Source organism: Lycorma delicatula, chromosome 3 (assembly GCF_047948215.1).
Source record: "Lycorma delicatula isolate Av1 chromosome 3, ASM4794821v1, whole genome shotgun sequence".
Taxonomy (NCBI): Eukaryota; Metazoa; Arthropoda; class Insecta; order Hemiptera; family Fulgoridae; genus Lycorma; species Lycorma delicatula.
In genome coordinates this window covers 42,591,404-42,616,356 of record NC_134457.1, presented here as the reverse complement: position 1 = coordinate 42,616,356, position 24,953 = coordinate 42,591,404, and the positions used below count along the sequence as shown (strand labels likewise).

The 24,953-nt window shown below is 30.8% G+C and overlaps 1 protein-coding gene across 2 annotated transcripts in view; it reads left to right on the top strand.

The window, feature by feature from the left end:
- Nucleotides 1–24,953, top strand: part of heca (hdc homolog, cell cycle regulator) — a 550,635-nt gene that overhangs the window by 106,853 nt on the left and 418,829 nt on the right. Inside the window, exon 4 of one of the 2 annotated variants that reach the window (XM_075358855.1) lies at nt 18,961–18,984. The exons of the other annotated variant lie outside the window; for it this stretch is intronic. Coding sequence (XP_075214970.1) covers nt 18,961–18,984 — 24 coding nt within the window. The remainder of the gene's footprint in view (nt 1–18,960; nt 18,985–24,953) is intronic. 2 annotated transcript variants of the gene reach the window in all.

The window sequence follows — 24,953 nt, the reverse complement described above, 5'->3', positions numbered from 1 at the left end:
ATTACTTCAGAGGATGAATGAAGATGATATGTATGAAAGAATGTAAATGATGGGTGGTCTTGTACAGTCTCAGGTCCACCACTCCTGAGATGTGTCGTTAATTGAAACCCAACCACCAAAGAACACCGGTATCCACGTTCTGGTATTCAAATTCGTATAAAAATAACTGCCCTTACTAGGAATTGAACCTTAGAACTCTCGACTTCGAAATCAGCTGATTTGCGATGACGACTTCACCGCTAGACCAACCCGGTGGCGTGCACACTAATGCTTTAAAATATCCCTGGAACGTAATTATTTACAAATTTTGTCTTAAAGTTTTATTTGGTTATCGGTAATTTAACAAAGTAAATTTACGCTAAACCTAAAAAATAATGTGCTTTTCGAGTCCGATTTTTTGGGTTTTATAATAAAATTTCTCAGAAATTACTAGATATATAGTTGTGGGATAACTTTTTAAATTTTCTGCGTAAGATTTCATATAAAACTATTAATTTTATTTGATAATTTGTGTACGTAGAGTTTTAATGTAGAATTATTTAATTTTTAGAGAAGATACACGGATGAACTCTTTGCTAGCCAAAGATATATGGCTAGAAAATATATATTTCCTACTCGAAAACAAAGCGTTTCCATATCTATACTTATTAGATTTTTATTTCATCATTGTGATGTGAAGAATACGCCCTCAAAATATGATACAACTTCTGTGAAGCTCGCGCACGCTTTTTTGTGACAGCCTGTTAGTCGCCTAAACGAAATAGTTATAAATGACCTTTTCATGAGTCCAGAAAAAATGAGATTAACAAGCGTACCATATTAGGTTCAACAAGGAAGGAAATTAGTGGTTACCCGTTGTCTTCTTCATTGAGCCGAAAAAATTGTTTTAAATAAGTATATCAAACTTACTGAAATGTAAATGTTGTTAGTTCATGAATTTGAAACTAATAAGAACAATATTATTTTCCCTATGTTCAGCACAGGAGGAGTTGTCGTGTAGCAAGTATTATGAATCAAGAGAAAACGAATAGGATATTTGTACATCAACCCACTAATTGATATGAATAAATATTTTATTTTGATCAGAACGTAATACATAATACATCATATAGATTAAAAGTCCATATTAATTATTTAAATACAAACACGAATTAATGTTAAGGTAAAATACCAATTATTTATTACAGTTTATTATTATTATTTTGTTGACAATTGTCAACAAAATAATTCACAATTCAGAAGTTTTTATCGAAAACTATTTTCTGCACATAATTTTATATACACTTTGAACGAAAAGCAGATAATTTTTTTTTTTTACCCTTTAGTATTTAAAAATTCATCAACAGAGAATCAATTCAATCAGAATCATTCATTCATAAACATTCAATCCGTAAAAGAAAATATTTTACTTGTTTTTTAAAAAAAATTGTACAAAGATAATGGTTCTTCAGTTTATTAAAAATGGCAACGGAAATATATATATATATATATATATATAATAAACCTCTTTCTCGTAAGCCGATGTATTGTTGAGTTATAAAAACACAGTTCTGTTGTCTGGTAAAGGTGAATATTATTATTGTTTAAGAATAAGTGACCCTTTTTTTGGCATAATAAATATTTTTAACGCCATTTTAACCGTTTAATGCAACAACTAATTCTTTCTGTCGGTTCAATATAGAGACTGGTGTATGAAATTCATTATTCTTATAAAGATCTACTCTAACTGTTCCAGATCTCAGGGAATTACATACGTCATAGCCATCAGAAAGATTGTAATAGTGTAAAACAACAAATGATGTGTTCCCTTTTTCTCGTAAAAAGCAATGCATTATATAGGATATTCCAGAACGAATTAGCCAAACCTAAGATATTGATTCTGGACATCAAAAGTTTTTTTAAACATGTTTTTACCTGTCACAAGTGTGACATCTTAGATATATCAATAGTAGGTATATAAAAACGCGAGTATTCAAATGTAACGTTGTGTCAAAATTTCAAAGCAATCTGTAAAAAACTTTCGGAGATTTAAGATTTTGAATAAACGAACATTTACATTTTTATTTATATAGATTATCATACATTCAAATTAATATATTTTATCAGGTAAGCTGTGAATAGGAATAACTGAGAGCAACAGCCCACTACTCATAATCACTAAAAAACTATTTCCAATTTTTAAAATTCTGTACACAGCGCTGACTAAGTCGGGATGGAAGATTCTATTTTATAAACTAATTTCTTATCCTTTGGTTCATAATATTTTATTTTGATTGGTCAAATTTTCGTAGTTTATTCTTGCCACAGATTGTGTTTTTTTTTTTTTTTTTTACTTCCTTGTACGAAGTAAAGGAAGTATTGTGATCGCGAAAAATTTGGGTTTTCAGATTTTAACAGAAACATCATTTTGACCATCCCTGATTCCATTTTGATTGGTTTCGGTCTGACGTCTGTACGTACGTCTCGCATAAATCAAAAGGTATTAGCCGTAGAATGTTGAAATTTTGGATTTATAAATTGCTGTAACATTTAGTTGTACACCTCCCGTTTTGATTGCAATTGACTGGATCAAAAAACCCCAAAATTTAAAATGATTTGGATTTTGGACTTTTTCTTAACTGCAGTAATAAGCCCTCATTGAGAAATTTTCAACGATCTATCATAAATGGTACTTGTTTTTATTGATTCCAAAGTTATAGCCTAATAAAATGTTAAATAATGAAATATTTAGATATTTTAAGTGGATGGCATATCGGTTCGAATCCGATTTCATGAACAAATATTTTTTTTAAATTTAAATACATTGATTTATTATATTAACCTCTGATTGTAAAATAAAAATTACAATAAACAGTACTTCAATAATAACAATAAAAAAATGAAAAAAAAAACCAGAATTTATTTGTGAAACAAGAGTTTATTTACTTTTCATTTTAATTCAAACATTTTTATAGAAGTTAATAATTATTAATAAATCAATATATTTAAGTTATAAAAAAAAATGTATGTACATTAAGACTGATTCGAACCGATGTGTGTATGGTTACGGATCCGACACGTTCTCAATTACACCACATAAGTAATTCAACGACGTGATACAAAATTGATATATAAACTAATATGAAGTGCTGATAGGGACACCACAAAAAATGTGATGCAGTGTGGTGTCCACCACAATGTAATTGTGTTAATGTCCTTTTTATTATGTGATTTAATAGATTTACAAGGAAGTCATGTGATGTCCACTCAGATTTTTTTTTGTTGATAAATATGAAATTAAGACTATAAAGTTGAACTTTTTTATTTATTATTTACAATGTGATTTCCGTTTAAATAATTTTTTGTTTGAATAAAAAAAAATTAATTAGATAAATTTGTAGCAACCGACAGTTTTTAAAAAGATATTTCTTTTGTTTCATATGTTTTTGTTTAGTTTGTTAAATATAATAAAAGTTAAAGTCGCATACTGGAAAAAAGTACGTACTGGTAATTTAATTACTGTTTTGAAATGCATCAAAGAATATATTTTGTGTTACGGATAAACATTCAGATTGATATATGAAATTGATGATATATCAACAATCAGTAAAAATGTATGTTTGATTTTTCGATAAGGTCCTCCAGAACAAAACTGTAAAAAAAAAACCCAAACAAATTGCATTAGTAATGAACAACCGACCGAATCGACGTGTGTATATATATATATTAAACAAACGATACAGTTTTTAATTTCGTCGGTACGTATTTTAATAACGAGTACGAGTAATAGAAGCACAAGTAACTGATGTTGTACAAAGGGATGCATAATTGCAGTATGTCATATAATTGGCAAGTGTGTGATTCCGCATGAATGGACAACTACTGTTTTGTTACTGTTATTGGCCTTTGTTAAATTATTGTACATACATTTATATATATATACATCTAACGACTTTGATCACCTACTGTGTATAGTAGTACAACATTATTGGTCGCCTTTATTATATGAACTTTGGTTCCTGGTCTCTCATTTGATGATGATGGCGCATTCCGTGATTGCATCTAGTGGTGTAATCTGTAGATATATTAATTATTGATAAAAGTGTGTTTTGTGAAGAAAGAAATATTATGATTGTTTTTATGAAATGAAGAATTTATGATATTTTCATAAAATATTTACAAAATTACTAATAAAAATACAAATTTAATAAAATGTTGCAGTAGTAAAGAAGGTGAAGAATTAAATATTGCTCTGAAAGAAATTTTAAATTAAGGAAGTAAATTTACAAAAGTATAGCTAAATAATGACTATTATTTTTTCTTAAAATCGATGAAATATATTATGAAATACAAATAGGAAGCAATTTTGGAATAAGATTTTAGATAAAAATCTCTAGTAAACAGTTTTAGAAATCGGTTTCTACATTGTGGTCCTAGTGGACCTAGGTTCTGGTGATATTTCACTAGCTGGTACCGAATGTAGATGTTACTGCAGCGCTCAATTTATAAAAAATTGTTTTATGTTCTTTTTCTTTTTTTTATTGTGTTTTGTGGTTTAAATTTTAATTACATTTTTTCTATTTTATTTATTCATTATTTTTTTATGTGTAGTTTAATTCCTCTGTTTTTTTGTGGTATTTGGTTTAGGTTATCAACCTGAACGATTGAGAGCTGGATTTCTTCTTATTTTTTATACTCTTTTTGATTCTTTGTCTTTTTTTGTTTAGAATTTTTTATATTGTTAGTTTTTATTTTTTTTTATTAATAATTATTTAAAGCTTTTTGTTCTGTTTTCTTCTTTAAATTTTACTTCACGTAAAAATTAATTATCCATTGTATATTTTCCTTAAAAGAAAACATTTTATTTAAATTTCTGGCTTTAATATAAAATCTGTTTAATAATATCACAAGAGACTAATAAATGTAAAATCGAGTTCCACCTTATCCGCTTGTCTTTACGAGTGCTATCTGACAATTTTATGCTTGTTTTCAGTCATTTCTACGTCCAACTTTTAATAATTTCATTCATAACGCAGTTGTTTAATTAATCAATTTGAATAAATGTGGTGTCATTTGTTTTCAATAAAAGCTTAAGAATTTATCTAATAAAACATTATTCCATAAAACTAATATGTACGGATCTATTAACAATAAAAAAAAAAATAATGGCCATTTTGGAAATTTTACAGATAAAATTTTCAGTTTATTACACGATTGCCCAAAAAGGAGTTTAATATATTTAGGTTGTATGTATGTATGCTTTTTCCACCGTAGCACCGCAATGACTGAACCGATTTAGATGTATGACCCCGCATTGGAATCCTTTCTTTACCGTGAGTATCATAGGCTTTATAACCCTTAATAAATTGAATTAATAAACTGTGAACTGTGATCCTCTAATTCTGTTAGCTGGGTTTGAACAGAATGATTGAAATCAATCGAATGAGCCGGTCTCCGTGGTGCGAGTGATAGCGTCTCGGCCTTTCATCCGGAGGTCCCGGGTTCGAATCCTGGTCAGGCGTATCATTTTCACTTGCTACAAAGATTGTCATTCATCTCATGCTCTGAAACAAGACCTAACGGTGGTCCGGTTAAAAAAAATCGATTGAATAATATTACAAAAATAATAGTATTAAATTTACGTTAAATAAAATAAAATAACATTAAATAAATTTTAAAAATCTCTGTTTAATAGAAATTTATTTTTAATAATAGTGGACTTCCCGTGATAACTCCGTGTGAGGCTAGAGTAATTAGGTGATGGGAGCACCCGGTTTGAGGCTAAACCAGTCATCACCATCAACTTGTAACAAAAGAGATGCCCCTGGGGCGCTGTCTTGGGAGGTGAATGGGGTGCTCTGATAATATCTCTTAAAATATAGAATAATTACTATTCAGAGCTCTTTAATAAAGTACAATTACAGTTTAGAGTCCCGACGTTGTTGTGGTAATCTCACCCGCAACAAAGAGTTAAATTCGACATTCCAGAGCAAAGGTTCTGGATTTGAATGAATAAATTAAAATCGTCCGATTTTCAAAGTTCAAACTGGGTATTTGTTAGAAGATTGAAGGCTAACTTTTTCATGCATCATGACACTTACGATGTAACAGATCACGTTTATTCGGAAATGTTGTTATATCTTCGCAATCGATCTTCCGATTTTCAAAATTCAAACGGGGTATTGGCTTGTATAATACAAAATCACTATGGAACCGAAAAAGAACAAAAATTAGGTCATTTGTTCAGAAACATTCTGTGGCCTGCGCTACGCCGTGACCAGCTAGCTCCCAGAAACGGTCTTTGTAGTGTTTGATGACAGTACCATTAGAGGTAATGCTGTTTGCATCGGATTGAGGATCGTGCCCGCTGTTGTCGAATTTGATGCTTTACTGTCCCTCTGTCCCAGGGCGACAGGACACAGAGGGATGGCGTATACTGCCACTAATATTGTGCTGAACAGCGACGGTGCAAAAATAACAGGGGACTACCTTAGATATATTTTATCGTAAATATGAGTATTCACGTCTTTTCTAAGGGCCAGGCCTACGTAGCACTGAGTCGCGTGGATAATTTGAGAGTTTAGCCATTAGTTGTTTGGATCCCAGAAAATTACTGTATGATTCGCACGATAAAAAGTCTGTCGAGGAACTTTATTCCTTGAGAAATTTGTAAGTTTAGATTGGTATACGCCAACTGAATAAATAAATTGAAATATTTACAGTTTTCTCATTTGGTTCAGTATGTTAAATACGTTATATACATAAGTTTTGGAATCGTGAATTATTCTTTATGATCATTATAAATTAAGCAATAAAAACAATTATAAAAATAAAAAAATACGACTGTCAAAAAATTAAAAACAAAACGACAATAAATTGAACTAAAAAAGAGAAAACAAGGTATGGAAATAAAGGACTAAACATCGTTACGCTGTATTTAATTAAATAAGATTATGGGTGACCAATCAACTTTTAATTTGTTTAAATATATTTTTCATGTTGTAGAAGTAGCACGCATTTATGGTTGTCTAATGATTAAGTTCTTATCAGTTCTTAGATCGATAAGAAAATTTTGTCAGTCAACGAAAATTTATTGTCTTTAATAAAGTACAATTACAGTTTAGAGTCCCGAGGTTGATGTGGTAATCTCACCCGCAACAAAGAGTTAAATTCAACAATCCAGAGCAAAGGTCATAACACTCTGCCCTTCAGACGACCTTTAGATACTGTCTTTCGTACCTGTGAGCCGCCGTCTCTATTGTTGTTGTAACTAAGTTGTATATTTAGCTCATTTTGCCTGTAATAGCGCTTCTGAATTTACAACTTCTTGAAACACCTCTGAACGTGAATATTCTTCACTTCTTGATTACACAAGAGGAAAACTCAACAAACAACCTACCCTCTCAAAATATTTGAGGAAGACACCAGGCCCAACCTCAAAAACACCGTGTTACTGTTGGGCATCAGGTATGCCAGTGTTAGACAAAACCTGCTGAGACAGGCGATATTTGTCGTAAACAGTGACACGAGGCCTTCAAGTTAGACCTTTTGCTTTGAAGGGGAACCTGAAAATCTTCCTTGATCTCTTCGTTTGTCTTTGTGAAGACTTCTTTGCTAGTCAAAAAGATAACCTTCTGCTTTTTACGGGCCAGGTTCCCTGTTTACTGGGGCTTCCTTTAACATCTCGGCGTACTATTTTCGCTTTGCTCGAACAGAACAGAAACAATTTCCTTAATCAAGACCTCCTAATTTCGGCAGGCCTAGATGCAAGCGCCTCAAAACCATTGGCTAAGCAGATTAAACTCGGTAAGCTTTGGGATCACTCTCTTATGCACCCCCGCAGAGGTGTTCCTAAGGAACCCTATCAACTACTCATACTTCTCAAATATCACCACTAATGGGACAGAGCTACCAGCCTCCTGTTTATAGGTAATCGGATGGATTTTCAATTCAAAGTTTATTACTTATTTCTTTATTTAATACTATAATTATAAATTATGAAAAATTGGTTGAACTACTTTAGCGAAATTGTGTAATTTATGATAGGGATAAAATCATGGATGCAATTTATAAAGGGAAAGTTTTGAATGAGATACCTAACAAAACGAAAACCGATGGTAAGTACACGCAGTGTTTTATTTCTTATAGATCTAATTTAGATCGATACAAATTAATACGATTTTTTCAGAGTAATTTTATTTACAATCGCTTATTAATAATGGTATTGTTGCAACGGTACACGTCCAACTTCTGAAGTAATCTATAAAAATCTCTTAAAAGAAAAGCATCTCGTGATAAATTTCCCTCCTTCATTGAGTATTACTTTTTGTTAGGCATCATGTTTTTTATTATTTCGGAATTGTCTGTAATTCCACAATACTTATTAATAAAATTATGTCTTTAACACAAATTGCCAAAACTAAATTTTCCACATTTTCTGGTCTTGATTGAATTAAGCGATTATAAATTCGAAATGTTTTGTGTCTTCATTCAGAAAACATTTTCAATAACTTCTCGGAGGCGGCATTAACAAATAATTATTAACCTTTTCGTATATCTGTTACCCAGGGTACGGTCATCAAATATTTTTTGAATGGGCCATCTTGGAGGTATCTGGTTTAATACTTTACTGAAGATATGCTACTGATATGTGCGAATAATTGATTAAATTATCACGGTACCGCTAGGGCACGTCACTGAGGAAAGTTTTCAGTGACGGCTCGCGTATAGACACTGTGGACCTGCAGCATTCCCACTTTATATTTCACTTCCACTTGATATTATCAATACCATTTAATGTGTTGAGTCCTTTGTTCTTTAATTCTTTCTTTATACTTGTAAAATATAAAATCCTTAAGCTTAATGTCAGTAGCCATCACCCTGTTTATGAAAAATTTACACAAATCTTTGTATGGAACTGTGAGCTTCACAGTTCCAGCGGTTGTTTGTCTGTTGTGCGCATGCACACATAGGGAGCTGTATGCGAGGGAGAGAGCACTGTTTCTCTCGCAGTGCCGACCCTGGCGTGCTGGTGGAAGGTAGGTTGGTTTTTTACTCCGCGTGTGTATGGAACGTTCCTCGTTCGTCCCCTTTTCTGGTTTAAGTGGAAGGAGTGTGAAAGTGGTTTAGTTGTTTTTTCAGTAGTGATCAGAAGATCAAAGCAAGGGCTCTTTGACTGCAAAATCTGCCAAATACACGTTGGATGGGCGAAAGAGAAGGTAATTAGTAAAAACTTATTATGTATTTGTTTTTGTGTACATATAAATTTAAATTAAGCATCATTGGACTATAGTATTTTTAAGCGGAAATTTTATTAAGTTATCTAATACTAAAAAATATTATCTGTATTGACATTTTATTAATACACACGTCTATGCTTAGTTCATTATTTGATATTAGTGAGGGTTATGAAGAGATTAATAATATCAGTTAGAGAAATTAGTACGAAAAAAAAATCTCAAGCTTTATTATGTAATGCTGTACCTCAAAGTATATGAAAACTGAATGTTCCGTAGATAGTAATAACTTTAAAATGAAACAATTCATCTCGTGTTTCATTTCATTTCAAATTGCAGGTTACTACAAAATTAACTTAGTTTGGAATGTTGTTATTACTATTCATATTTTAATATGTTACATTGATTACGATTAAAATTGAAATAAATAGGAGGCCCATAATTAACGTTTCAATTTGAAATCAATTTATTAAGGTAGTTATGAACGTGTACTTTAATAAATATTTCAGTGTCTGGTTATTGTTTATTTGAAGCATTACTGATATAGAATCAAATTTTAGAATATTTACTATTAATTTTATTTTATTACTGTTAAAACGAGGGTGAATCAATAATTGTACGCCCTTTACCTATAAATTTTATTCCACTAAAAATAAAAAATAATAAAACGTTATTTTTCAACATATTGTCCCCTCTACTTTTCAACGCATTTCTATTACCATTGTTCCAAAAATTCTTTATACCCTTAGAAAGAATTTTTTTAGTTTAGCAGTAGTCCACGTGCGTATTCACTGGACCACTTGAATTCTTTGTCGGAAGTGAATTGACGGTTTCTTAATGTCTCTTTTAATGGGCTAGATCGGGACGATATGAAGGGTGAATCGATATCAAACTTTATTTTCTGGAGAGTGACATTCGTGTGGGTAACAGTATGTAGATGGGGGTTGTCTTAAGACAAAACAGTTTTGACAGGTTTTTTTCGTATTTGCTTAAAATTTTAAACGTCCCGTTTTCGATAAGCATTTCATAATAACGATTCTTGTTTATTCTCGAGCCTATTTACTGATAATATTCCAATGCTGGGCCTTGTCAATCGTAAAAAACTTTTAATATCAATTTTCCTGAAAAGCTATAATGAATTTATTCATTTCATTATCTGGTGTTTACTTTCATAACTGGTATAGACGTTTGTTTCGTCACGAGTGATTATTCCATCCAAGAAATTGTCTCTGTTATCATAGCGGGCTAAATGTTTCTCCCTTTTGTCTTTGCCATTCATGACACGCGTTAATGTTGTAATTAATTTTGTCAGTTGTAATCATATACGAATGCCCGGCTCTATAATGTGTAATCATTTTTGAATTATTCGATCCGCTTGTTGATAATCCGTTACGGTGAACACTGTTCCAATAATATACTAAAAGTCTTTCTTAGATTTTGATCTCTCCCCGATATACCTTTAGACCACAAAAAAAGTTTTACTAACCGCGCTTCTTTTTTAGTGCAGACGAAAAGGGAGACATCTAACATTACTGTTGATACAATAGAACTGGCTTATCAGCTTAAAAGCTACATGTTAGGATAGAAAAATGGCATAACTTCTACGTGAGATAACGGCTGTTGCCAACAGAAACGCAAATGGAAATACATTACGGATAATTTTTGACTCATCCATACCTAAAATTTGGCCATCGAAAAGTACTCTTGAGTTTGAGCTGTTATATTGTAAAAAAAAGAAGAAATAATTAATGTTTTGCCAAACTTATCAGATTTATTATATTTTGTTATAAAATTCTATTATTACAATCTCAGAGACGCTTCTACATATATTTTAACGATTAAGGTAAGGATGATTAGGTGGTCCGGCTTTATCCATAGGCTGTTCGGGTATCGGCTTATCATGCAGCTTTCTGCCAGAAGAATTTCACAAATCTATCAGTTCACAGTAGCTCTCTTTCTACCAGATTGTATAAACGTATGCTACTGGTTCTATTATGCTTAGCACGATGAAAACCGGGTCAGATGTTTACTTATCTCGTTTAAAATGGGGAAGGAGAAATTAAGGGTAAAAAGAGTTGGTTGTCGGGAAAGGAAGGAACCATTAACTACAAAAGAAAGAGTTTATTATAGAGGATTCTACAAGCATTATATCGTATGGGCCTTGAACGGTGGTATTCGGCTCTTCGGAATTAACTAGATCGGCTAAAGGACAACTTCCCATTCATGACACGCGCTTAATGTTGTCAACTGTAGTCGTAGACGAATGTCCGGCTCTATCTTCATGCGTAACCATTTTTTAATTATTCGATCCGCTTATTAAAATCCGTTACGGTAAACAGGATTAGGGTTCGCTACCTGGAAGAAGCGAAAGGTTTTTCTCTGGATAGATTTTTTGTCTCGTGAGATCATTGTATTTTCTTGCCTTGATAGATGAAGCTTTTTCACTGCTCATTCTTTATCTTTTCCCTTGTTCTCTTGTTTACTAATTACCATGTTGCGTATGTAGGGTAAAATTTTCCTGCTTGATCCTTTTTGAGGATATCAGAAATTGTTCTGGTTGAGCAGTTGTACTTCAACCCCTAAAGCTCCGCGGCCGCTCCAGGAAATAAAATAAATAAAAAATAGAATAAAACTAAAGAATAAGAAACAAAAAGTAAAATCAAAATAAAAGACCTATAAATTATATTCTAGTAAATTCTCCAAGTTGAATTTCGCGTCTTCTCAACAGAATGAAGACGCTTAGTCATTCTGTTGCCACTAGCTCCAAAAGTGTTTTTTTTAAATACTATTCCAGGTTCTGCCAAGAAATGTTCGGTCACACTTTCAGTGTAGGGTTATTGCTGGTAGGTGTATTATCCTGACTCCTTCGTAAACATTCCTTACTGTTACAGCACTTTACGATGATAACGTTAATTAAAATTCTAAAAGTGATCTTGAAAAGATATATATATATCGTTATTATTATCTTATATATAAAATATATATATATTTTTTTTTTAAATAAACAGCTGTTTTTGTTAAAATTTTTCCGCCTCTGTTCAGGAAAAGCCACTTTTCGATGTTCGGGATCCATTTTAGTAAAATGTTTCATGGGAAACATTTTTTTAAATATAATTTGAAACATTTTCCAAAAAAAAAGTTTAAAAAAATTCTGTCACAAAATACGGTAATTTAATTTCTTCTTATAATTTCTAAATAAATAATGCGTTTTATTAAAGATTACTTTACATTTTAATTATCTACATTAACTACTACCCACAATATGTTATGTTAATCTAATGTCGATGTACGCACGAAGTGGATATCATGACAGTTACACATGAACTGTTTCATTAAACCCACTGTTACAATAGTTATCGTGTTGCTATGGTAACTACTCCAAGGACAGATAAAACTCACCTAATACCCTATCGTTATTATTATTATTCTTTTTTATTTCCTGTCTCTATTTGTATGTTATTTCTTGGAATTAATGCATTGCTACATACTTGAATAAAAGAAATATTTTCTTAGATTTACGAATTATTTTTTTATTGTTGTATTATCTACACCATAAAAATTCGTTTCGTATATTTTTTACGATTTTTAATTTTTTTAATGTAGGTCTATTGTTTATTTTCAGGATAGTTTACAAATATTTTAATAAGTGTGCACAGTCTTTTACGCTTTCATGAAGTTATATATTTGTGGTTTATGATTTGCGGTACCTCTTTAGTTATAATTTAAAAAATACGGATTCAATGACTATTATACATATGTAGAAATACGACTTCCAAGAGTCCCGATTTAAGCAAATTTATTTTTTTTATAAAAACTTCAGATCTGTAAAGTTTTACAAAACATTTATTAAACAACAAAAACTTGATAACAGATGCAAAAGAAAATTAAATTTAAAACAGAAAAGAAGACTCATTAAATTCATGGAGTCTGACATATCAGATGTCTATGTTGTATTTTATAATAAGGGGTCTTTCAATTTAGTAAAGCTCCGATTGTCATGGATGAACTTTGATTATCACAGTTTTAAAATAAAAATACTACCGATTTTAATTTATCGTGTTTCTCTAAAATAAAGCGGTACAGAAAAATTTCTGTTTCGAAGCATACAAAAATTCTAGTTTTCGTCACTCCTACTAAAAAATTTCCACATCAAACATCGATAAAGTTGTTTTCCTTGAAGCTTTTTATTATTTTACTTACCCTTTTTTTTCATACATCGAAACTGAACAGATATTTAAAACTAATAATTTAGTAACGTTACACTGACGTGAATAAAAATCAATTTTCTAAATATTATATATGGAAAACATGATCTGGATCGAAGACTAGAAAATAAAATTATAGTTTTCTCATACATCTGTTAGCTCTCTTCTTATGTAGTCGCGGACAGCATGTTGGAACAGTTTATATCTCAGATAATTAACCAAGAATGTGGAATTCTATATTCCCTCAATTACGAGATTATTTTTTTTTTTAAATCCGGTAACTATTTTAATTCTGATGGACATAACATCATTGATCGGTAATATATTTCCTCCATTCGAGTAAAAATTACCCGATATTTTTTACATACATGTATATATACATATATCAGTAGATATATTCAGATTTGAATATGTATATATAAATTTTATTATTATTATTTTTTTTACCTCTTTATATTAGGTATATTTCATTAGAAAGCTACCTATTGTAAATGGGTACCATGATTTGACATTCGGAAAATTTCGACATATCTTCGCGTTTAACATCCCTCAGACCCCAAAACCACCGTCAGTTCAAAAGTTTTATATATATATATATATTTCACTTTCTTGTGGACACGATAACTGCCGTAATTTTGCGACAAACACTATCAAATTGATTCATAAAATATAATGGCCCAAAATTTCGGTTGAGTTTGTTAATGGACAAAATCGGACCATGGGGGGATTTTTCGAAAAAACAAAATTTGCTATAACTTTCTTATTAAGTAAAATATCAAATTCGTTTAAAGATCATACTCATCTTTGGATAAGGCCCTAAAACTTACCAACGTAAAGTTTTTTTGATATCACCAACCATTGGCCCAGGGGGTAGAAAAAATAGAATTTTGAAGACAAAAAAATCATACCTTCCTTAATAGGAACAGTATCGAATCGGTTTAAAATGGTCGTTAGTCCTCTAAACTTTACCTAAAACTTTTGTGTGAAAAAATGTTTGATACGACAAACCCTTACGGCATGGGAAGACCAAATTATTGTTGGGATTGTAAGAAGACGGGGCTTGTCGTATGCTAAACACGTGAAACTTTTTTTTATATGCAACCGTTGTCGTACTGACTAAATTTGAAGTTTTTTTTAACTTTAAGGTGGAAATATTTTTTATCCCCTACTTAGCACCGGTGAAATCTAACTCCAAAATTCCGAAAGGAATTTTTTTAATACTATTTCCGAGGGATCAGGGAACAAGGGATCTGGAACAAGTAAAAAGTTTTTCTCTAGGTCGATATTTTGTCTCGTAAGACCATTGTATTTTCTTGCCCTGATAGATGAAGCTTTCTCAGTGCTCACTCTTTTCCCCTTGATCTCTGTTTCCTAATTACTATGTTATGGATGTAGATACAGTTTTCCTGCTTTGTTGAGAATATCAGAAATTGTTCGAATAGAGTAGTGGCTCCATAACCTCTAAAGACTCCGTGGGCGTTCCAGGAAGATAAAATAAATAAAAATTTAAGAAAATTAAGCAACAAGAAAAATAAGTAAAATCAAAATAAAAGAACTAGTAATTAATTACCTTCTAGTAAATTTTACGAGTTGAATTTCGTGCCTATTATATTTAATTTAAGACGCTTAGGCATTTTGCCACTAGTTTCAAAATTATTGTAGTATGAGACGGACAGACAATGAGACTGAGCTGACGTCGGCCTGTCGGAAACCGCTTTTTAATGGAGCTTCCTGGAACTGAATGCCAGAGTGTTTTCTTTGAACCGTGTATTCGAGAAAGTCATTCTTGACCCTTTTAGAATTCCTGTAGTTCGCTCGAAGCTTAGTCTGATATACAGGAGCTGGCTAGTCGATTTGGAGTCAATTCACAGTGGATTTTCGTACCAATAACATAATTTTTAACCATTCTTCCGTGATTTCTATGTGCGTTCGACCTCTTTGCGAGCATTTAATTACTTAGTTAATAAGTGTTCATTGATAAAGTGTTATGTTTTATTCTGTTCGTTCGAACCCCTAACTACTGTGATAGATTTAATGAGATATTTTAATTTAGAACATGTCTTTATGTTCCCTTATTATTTATCCCCTCTTCCACCCCCTTTCACATAAAAATCTTTATATGAAACATTACTACTAAACACCAATCACTTGTAGGACACGGAGTAGTCCTAAGGGGCTCCGTCATAAAAATTGATTCACAATTTTTAATTCAAGATTTGATTCTTCATATAAAGAATAGAATATTAAGATAAAATGATTTATGATTGTAATTTTATTATACATATAAACTAGCCGGTTAGGCTTGCTTTGTTCAGCAAACCGTCTAGACAGGGGGCTCCGCCTCTAAACCCCCGATACGTCCATTATTCTCATGGTTGTGAGAATATTAAATTATTTGCAGATATTCATTAAATAAAAATTAGTCATGTTACCAAGGCAACAGAAATATAATGAAGTAAAAGGATTAATTTTGTTTTTTTTAATGAATATATTAAATTAAAAATTTCACCCCTAAGGGGACTAGGGCCTCAATCTATGTCTTAAAATCGTTCTTTGTGTAACACTAATGTATCTTGATACTCTGAAAACACTCGGTCGGTTGGTTCTCGCGTAATGCTGTTGCAAACAGATTCCCGGAATGAATTAATTATAATGTGTACCACCACTTTTTAATGAAAAGTTAAAATCTTTTCATCTAAACTTATGTTATTGTAATAGCGTAATAGAAAGGGTTGCAGATTAAATTATTTTGTTTAAATGAGTGATATTAATTCATGCGACAGTACTATGTATAGTAACAAACAAAACAAAAATAATAATAAAACTTTTATATTCATTGAAGGGAAAAAGTGTGTGTGTGTGTGTGTGTGTGTGTGTGTGTGTGTGTGTGTGTGTGTGTGTGTGTGTGTGTGTGTGTGTGTGTGTGTGTGTGTGTGTGTGTGTGTGTGTGTGTGTGTGTGTGTGTGTGTGTGTGTGTGTGTGTGGAATATGGGTGGAGTGCACCCACAGCGGCCAAGGTGAGTTCATCGCGTAGTAGACACAACATCCGTCCATACGATTCAAGGTTACATTTTGTTCTCCCCTCCATCATTATTACCTTACCTTATTACATCACTTTGACATAATTTTGTACTGCAGACAGGTAACTTGGATAACTTCCTTCCGAGTTCATCTACTTGTGAAATTCTTTCACTTTTTATATTTGTTATCGTATTTATTTATTTGTGTTATTTAGTGATATTTATATTATATTGTATTGTGGCATACCGGACGAGGTTTCTTTAATTAATTTGATGAACATAGATTATTATTATTGTTATAATACATATATTATATTTGTTATTATTATTATTTCTTTTCTGTTTTGTAAAAAAATAAAAATAGTAATTTTAAAACCTTATGTAAAAATGATAAAAACAATTATTGTAATAATATACAGCACATTCACAGTTTTTCTGTTCATGAAAGTATTTAAAATACTAATAAAAAATATGACCTTGAATAATTTTTCTGTAATACATTCTTAAAGAAGAAACCACTTTTAGAAATAAAATAGAGAAAAAAAAATTATGTATGTATAATTTTAATTGTCCCGACTGGATGGTTTCAGTGTGTAGCCGTATAATATACTACTGTATAAGGAAATTTATACTAATCGGGTCATATTTTGCATGCCAGGGATTTAAATTAAATTAAGGTCTATTAAAAGATTTTAAATGTAATCATTGACCCATATACAGGAATCGTTGTGTCAAGTTTCATCCGAATTAATCCATCTAATCGGAACTATCAGCAACAGGCCAATTATATAAATCCTGGAATTTTTTAATCCTAATTTTTTTTCTTTGTAGAGGGGATAATTAAACGTCATGATTTGAAATACTCCATCGTGCAAAATCTTACTCCTTGAAATTCGTTCTTTCATTGTGTAATTATACAATATTAGTATATGACCAGGAAGATTTAAAATTGCACGATTGTTATTGTGTCATCGATGTTTATCGTTGAATTATTGTAATATAAATTAAAACTTACGGGTGAAAAAATAAGATAATCCCGCATTCCAGAAGACCCGTTCTCATGTTAGAAAAATCTTTACGCTGTTTCTCTGTATTTTTCCTTCTTATTTTTATTAAGGCACAGATTTCTCTCTTTACTCTTTATTACGAGAATATTTTTTCCTGTGGGCAGCAATTTTGATTTTTTTATACCCACCTTTAAATAAAAGAAAAATACATTTTAAAAAATATTACAAATCCGACTTTGTAATAATAAAACCACAGAAAAATAAAAAAAAAAAATAATAGCGTCTTCTTCAGTTTCAGAATAAATTTGCTGACACATTAATAAGTATGTCGGTAATTGTTTTTCATTTAGAGTCGAATTGTATATTTTAGTGTTTTTTTTTACTTGTTTTTAAGTTGTTTTTATAAAAAGAGAAATTATTTCTATTTTCATAAGAGTAATAAATTGGCTTCTTACTATTAAACGTCGTCCTCTGTGAACTGTGACTTATTTTGATTTTATATCATACGCCACCCGTGAGTCCATGATCGACCCGTAAGCATCGGTTTCGTTTGATAAAATTTGCTTGTTGAATTATATCGTTTGTTTTATCGGTCAAAGTAACACAATATATATATATATATTAAAATACAGGTTATGTTTTGAATGACTGTCCGAACCGGTTTTATATAAAACTGATTGTCATTCAATCACGTGACATTAGATCTTATGTAATATGTAACAGGTATTGCATAGTACTATATTTTGTTTACTTCTTGGTCTAGATATTTAAATTACTATTATTTGTCATCGAGCGTTATGGGTCGTTGTTTTTCTATCACGATATTGTTGATATAATTTCCGTTAAAAAATTAAATTATAGTTTACCGATATTTTGTTTGTAGAATTAAATAAAAATTATCAATATCTTAAAATAATTACACTCTTTTTTTTTTTTAATGTTGCACGATTTTATTTTAGAGAATTTTATAGGTTAAATATGAATGAAAAATGTATTAGCCATCATTGTTTAAATTAAAGAAAACCGTTAATTGTGGGCGCATGTGCTACAAGTTCACACGCGTTCGTATATGGTGTAGGGTAAACATTTTTCTTGAAAAATTGTGATATGGAAAATGATACTACACGTAGATTCATTATTAAATTCTAATGTATAGATATTAACTTAAATGTAAAAATATATATTTTACTTAAAAATATTACCTTTATTAATTTCTTGAGTTAACCAATCAACTATACAAACTTTTTTTTTTTAACCTCCGAGTCCACAGTTAAGGATTACTTCAGAGGATGAGATGAATGATTTGTAGCGTAACTAAAGCATAACTATAGAAACTTATGAATTAAATACATAACGTTTCACTTAGAATTCTCTAAGCTTCCAGTTTGCAGATGATGTTGTACTTTTGGCTAAGGATATTGATGAAATGCAATCGCTTATCGAGGATCTTGCAGAAAAATGTGGAGATGTGGGTCTGAAAATGAATTTGACCAAAACTAAAGTAATGTACAAGAGATGGGCTGCTGCAGGAGAGATAGTAATTGACGATTACATTTCTAGGATGTTGACGACAACATCTTAGAAAATGTGGAAGAATATGTCTACGTGGGGCAGTTAATAAACACCAGAGGGGAAATCAGACCTGAAATTTTCCGGTTAATCAGGATGGGCTGGAAATCATTTGGAAGACATTCAAGTGTTTAAATCTAAGATGCCAGTAGTCTTGAAAAAGACCGTGTTTGATCAGTGTGTTCTTCCAGTACTCACCTACGGATGCGAGACCTGGACTTTAAATGAGTTCGTGAAAGGAAAGTTTCGGACAGCACAAAGAGGCATGGAAAGGTCAATGCTAGGCTAAACAAGGAGGGGCCGGAAAAGAGCGGAAGACGTAAGAGCCATAACGAGAGTACATGATATAATGGAAACAGTGAAGGCTCTGAAATGGCAATGGGCAGGGCACATCGCGAGAAGATGTGATGGAAGGTGGACAAAGGCGGTCCTTGAGTGTAGTCCAAGAGAGCGACAAAGGCCAAGAGGCAGGCCACCAGACCGATGAAACAGAGGCATTAGAAGGGTGGCTGGAACCAACTGGCAAATGACGGCGCAGGATAAAGAGGCATGGCGAGAACTGTTGAAGGCTTAGAGGCTTATCTGTCGAACTAGACTTGAAGAGGCTACATCTTCCAAAAGATTGAAACAGCTGTATAATAATAATATAAATAAATAATGGAAACCAGAATTCAGTCTCATTGACAAATTGACAAAAGATATAGCATGATCGCCAGTCTGGATACTTTTATCATCTTCAACTAAGTGGATAGAATTTAATGGAATTTTTTATTTATTTTGAGAATAAAGAAGGTTTTCCCGAAAAATTGTTTCTTTTATTTTTGCACGGACTGAAAAATACCGTACTATAATATTTATATTTTTCTGCTACTCAAATAAAGGGTTCAGTGGAAAAACAGAATAAGCCATATTTTATAAATTTTCAGAACAGTTTTATAACATGATAGTAACAACTGTTCGGTGAACATATTTATTCGACTAATCATTATTTTGTTTCCTTCATCATTTTATTTACGTCTTGTAATTATTTTATAGATATTGTTTCATCAACGTATAGGTTACCGGAGTAGTGATGTGTTCATACGTAGCCCCTGTTTTTCTACAGATTTGTTGGAAAAAAGAATTTACGTTGTCATAATATACTTACCTAGAAATCTTTTTTATACGTTGCAATCTGTTCCAACTAGTGACCAATAAGCAACTCCCTCACGACCCAATAAGATGAGGATGATATATGTGACATGTAAGTGAGAAGACATGTAAGACATGCAAATGAATTTTGTACAGATTTAGGCCGACCATTCCTGAGACGTGTGGTTGATGAAACCCCAACCGCCAAAGTACACCGGTATCAACTGTATAATACTCAAATTCGTATAAAAGCAGTTAACTTTTACTAGGATTCGAACTTCAGAACCTTCGACTTTGAAAATCAGCTGTTAAACAATTGATTTGTGACGAGTTAAACCAGCGCGCGGTGGGCTATCCAGAGAATTAAGAAGCACTTATTTAAAAAAGAACGTAAAAACAAATAAAAATTAAGAGAATGATTTGCATTCTAAATGCAAAATATTTAATTCAAATTGCAATTAGAGAATCATAACAAAACATAACATTTTCATTAATAATAAAACCTTTAAGAAATAAAACGGTTTTATTAAAAAAAAAATTTTAATGAAATTAAAAAATTAGAGAACAATTGGTTTGTTAAACAGAAAAGAATTAATTTAAAATTATTATAAAGTTTATTTTCTTGCGTCATAGCTTTAGTCCGTGCGGTATCTGTTTTGGGTTGAACTTTTTCTATATGGTCGTTAATTTTTACTTTAATGCTATGGGAATTTTTCTAACATACTTGCAGTTTTAACCAAAAAATCTTTTCTTTTTTTTTTAAATCTGCGTCTTGCAAGCTAAAATGTTCAGATATCATACTGGCAAACACTAATTATTGCAAAATATCGGTTTATAATTTGTTCGATAACAATTTATTCCAAAAGTTCCACAGTGGTGGTCAACTTTGATCGGTTATATCTCCAAATATAATTAACGAATCGAGACATATTTTTAAAAAAATGAAGCGTCTTTTCGACTACTTTTTAGCCGTATTTTTGTAAAATTTATTTAGATAAAAATTTGTGAAAATATTCACTTTGTCTAAAAGCAAAAAGATTGTAAGTATGTCTACAAATTCTATAGGGTCTCAATAATTAAAGGATTTTAATTTTTTCAAAATGTGTTTGAAAGTTTGAGGACTCTTTTATATGTTATTCAATTTTTACGTTTTAGAGAATATTTCACACTCTACACAATTTGGAAAAATCATTTTTTGTTTTAAATCTTGATTACAAAATTCTTTTGTAAAAAATATGAGATCGATTTATTGAAATCTCGCGTGTTTCTTTATTATATAAAAAAGTTTTTTTGAGACAGAATCTGAAGGTCATATGTATAATATAAGTATTCTAAAAAAAATCAAAAAAATCTTTTTTTGACAGTTATTGCTAATTTTGCATCAATAATATATTTGCAATCTATGATGTGTGTAAAATGTAATAAAAAAACTCTTTTCTCTCTATCTTTTCTCTAAAATGAACAGTTATTGAATTATCAAGGAAATAAGAAAAAAATCGATATTTTTGTGATTTTTTTACTTTTTGTTCAATAAAAATTTAACTACACCTTTTTCAGCTGGTGCATGGCGAAATAATCATTTCTGATTACATTCCGGAGACATTAAAACAAAAATTAGGGATTATATAGAAAAATTCCAAATATGTCCATTTTAAAACAGATACCGCCGGATCATAACCTGATAATAAAATGTACTGGATATTCCTTGGTGGGACAGAACCTGCACTTCTTTAATCAGAGATGGGTGTGCCCGTTGTATCCCTGTGCAGCAATGTTCAAAAGAAATATAACATTGTACAAAGTATATATTTTTTGAACTACACATCATATAAAAAAATATGCCAATGAAGTATATTATTATATATTATTCTAAAACTACAAATGTTAAAAATTGAACTTGGACCAGTACTCTTCAAATGTGGATGTCATTTTTTTATTTATTGATTTTTTTTTTGTAGTAATTGAAAAAATAAAATAATTTGATTTTTTAAGAAATCTATAGAAAAATAATAATTCAACTAAAAAAAATAAATGATTGAATACTTTTGTTTTACATTAAAATATTAATTTGAATTTAATGTTATTACAGGAACTTTAAATAATTTATAATAGATATTTATGGCAAAGGTAAACGTTTCCTGTTCATCCTCTTTTTTTATAATATATGTAGATATAATAATAACAGATATTATTATTGTTAAAACAGGTTTTCGCTTCTCTTTTTGTTGTAAGCAATTTGCATCAAAATTGTTGATGGTGATTAGAATGATTTTTCTTTCTTCACGAAAGAGTTTGATAACACACACACACACACACACACACACACACACACACATATATATATATACATATATATATATATATATACACACACACACTAGTAAAATGTTCTTGTTAACCTCTAGAGGTCTCAGTTGAAAAATATATGTAAACATCACGCTGTGTTCATTATGATATGGAAACGATAAAGAATCCGAACCGCAGTCGAATGAGTTGTAAATGTTAGCCTTTTAACTGCAGAACTAGTGATTATAGGAGGAAGGATGGGAAGGGATTTAGTTATTCAATTTTGGGGAATGACCATATGGTTATTACTTGAAGTTTGGTTATTATCTTTTTGTAGACAGGACTCTTTTTTTAAAGCTGTAATTTTACCCCTTACCGTTTTATTAACTGTATGCAAACATGCAGGTAGATGAGTTTTTTATTGTGTGTGTGTATATATATATATATATTTTTTACTTTTTATCAAAATTACAAATTTTGTTTATATTTCCCAAGAAATGGTGCTTGTGTTACCATGTCACAACATAACGGTGGTTACAGAAATTGTTTATTGAGACTATGAATGTTTTTATTTATTTTTTTTTTAAATCCCGAACATATTTTTAATTCTTCATTTAGTTTATTACATTTTATTTTATGGATTTTTTTTAAATCCAAGATATATTTTAAAGAAAGTTATTTTTATATGGTAAAACACATAATTTAAAAAATTTATATCTCTTGCTTTTATATAAATTTTACTTTTTCTACATTGTATAATATTATAATTAAAAAGAAAAAAAATGATCATCTTATGAAATGTATAATTTTCATCCTTTAATTTATAAACGCATTTACAACTAAATTTATACGAAATGTTATTGTTCATTTATTTTTCTAAATATAAACTTAATTTGCATAACAGTATAAAAGACTTTCTAAAATACAAAAAGTATGTTTAAAATTTTTCAAAATTAAAATTACATAACTCTAATAAGATGGAGATAATTTTGTTGAACGTTCTTTGTATTTACAAAGATGTTAAAATTTAATCCTTTTCCTGGTGGTAAATTAAAAAATTATTATTAAGTTTTGGACTGAATTATTTTAGGTTAATTTTTACTTGATTTCCTTAACTAATGAAAAAAAATGTTTCCGAATGATTTGTTAAAGAATCAAATTCTTAATTTTTTAAATTCTTTCTCCTTTTCCTCCACGGATTCAAAAAAAATCTGTGAATATTCCAGTTTATTAAACGATCATTATAGGATTCCACACTTTAGAGCCGAAAATTTATAAAACCCTGAAATGTTTTAAAAAAATTTGTTTTATTTTAAGACAAGTAGATTTTTTATGTCTAGATGAGTGATGTTTTTTTAACTTCTAACAGTTTCTTATAAAAATATCCTTTGGAAATACTGCAATAATTTTCAACCTGGAAGAGATAGTTTTCTTGGGTTTCAAACGGGTCATCGTATCCTTAAAGTGTGAATTTTCTTTTAGTATAAAAGATTAAACAAACTTTTTTTGCGTTAAAATTTAATAGTAACATTACCAAGCATACGAGTTACCATAACAAAATTAATGATTATACATTTTCCCGTTTCGAAGATGTTAAGAAAAGAAAACATTCGATGTTAACGAAAATAAATCCCAGCACACGCACGCATATATATATATATATATATATGAGGAGGGTTATTTAAAGATACAAATAGGCTGTGGTAGCAAAATAGTTGGTAAGAGGATTATGATAGTTTCAGAGTAGTAAGTTGGTAACCCTGTGATAATTTTTTTATCAGCTGTTTTAATTAAAATATTTTGTTAATAACTCAAAATCTCATTTACGTTGCCGAGTCCTTTTAATGTCTCCCAATTAGTTTAACAGCCGCAGTGATCCGTATTTTTTACTTTCCGAACGTGAAAACCCGGTTAAAATGTACTCTCACATCACCAAACAATACGGCTAAAGTTGTATGAACCGTAGAAACTTTTATAAATGGGTAAAAAATTGAAGATGGTATCACTAGTGACTGATTTAAATGACCATTTAAAGTTCCAATTCCAACGTTTGAAAACTCGCATAGAATCTGTTTACACACCGGTTGGTCTAGTGGTGAACTCGTCATCGCAAATCAGCTGATTTCAAAGTCGAGAGTTCTAAGCTTCAATTCCTTGTAAAGGCAGTTATACGAATTTGTATACTAGATCGTGGGTATCAGTGTTCTTTGGTGGTTGTGTTTCAACTAACCACACATCTCAGAAATGGTCGACCTGAGAATGTACAAGACTACACTTCATTTGCATTCATACACACCATCCTCTGAAAGCATCCTCTGTTTAGCCTCCGGTGGTTCCAGAGGCTAAACAGAAAAAAGGGAAAAAGAGAGACTATGTCATCCAAAAAGACCGACATATTACAGTTGAGATTAAAGCTGAAAAATTAAAATAAGTCTCGATACATTTCATAACATTACCTTCGGCGCTCAAGTACCGTAAAACAAGTACAAGATGGGTTCCAAGATAGTTGATAGATCACCT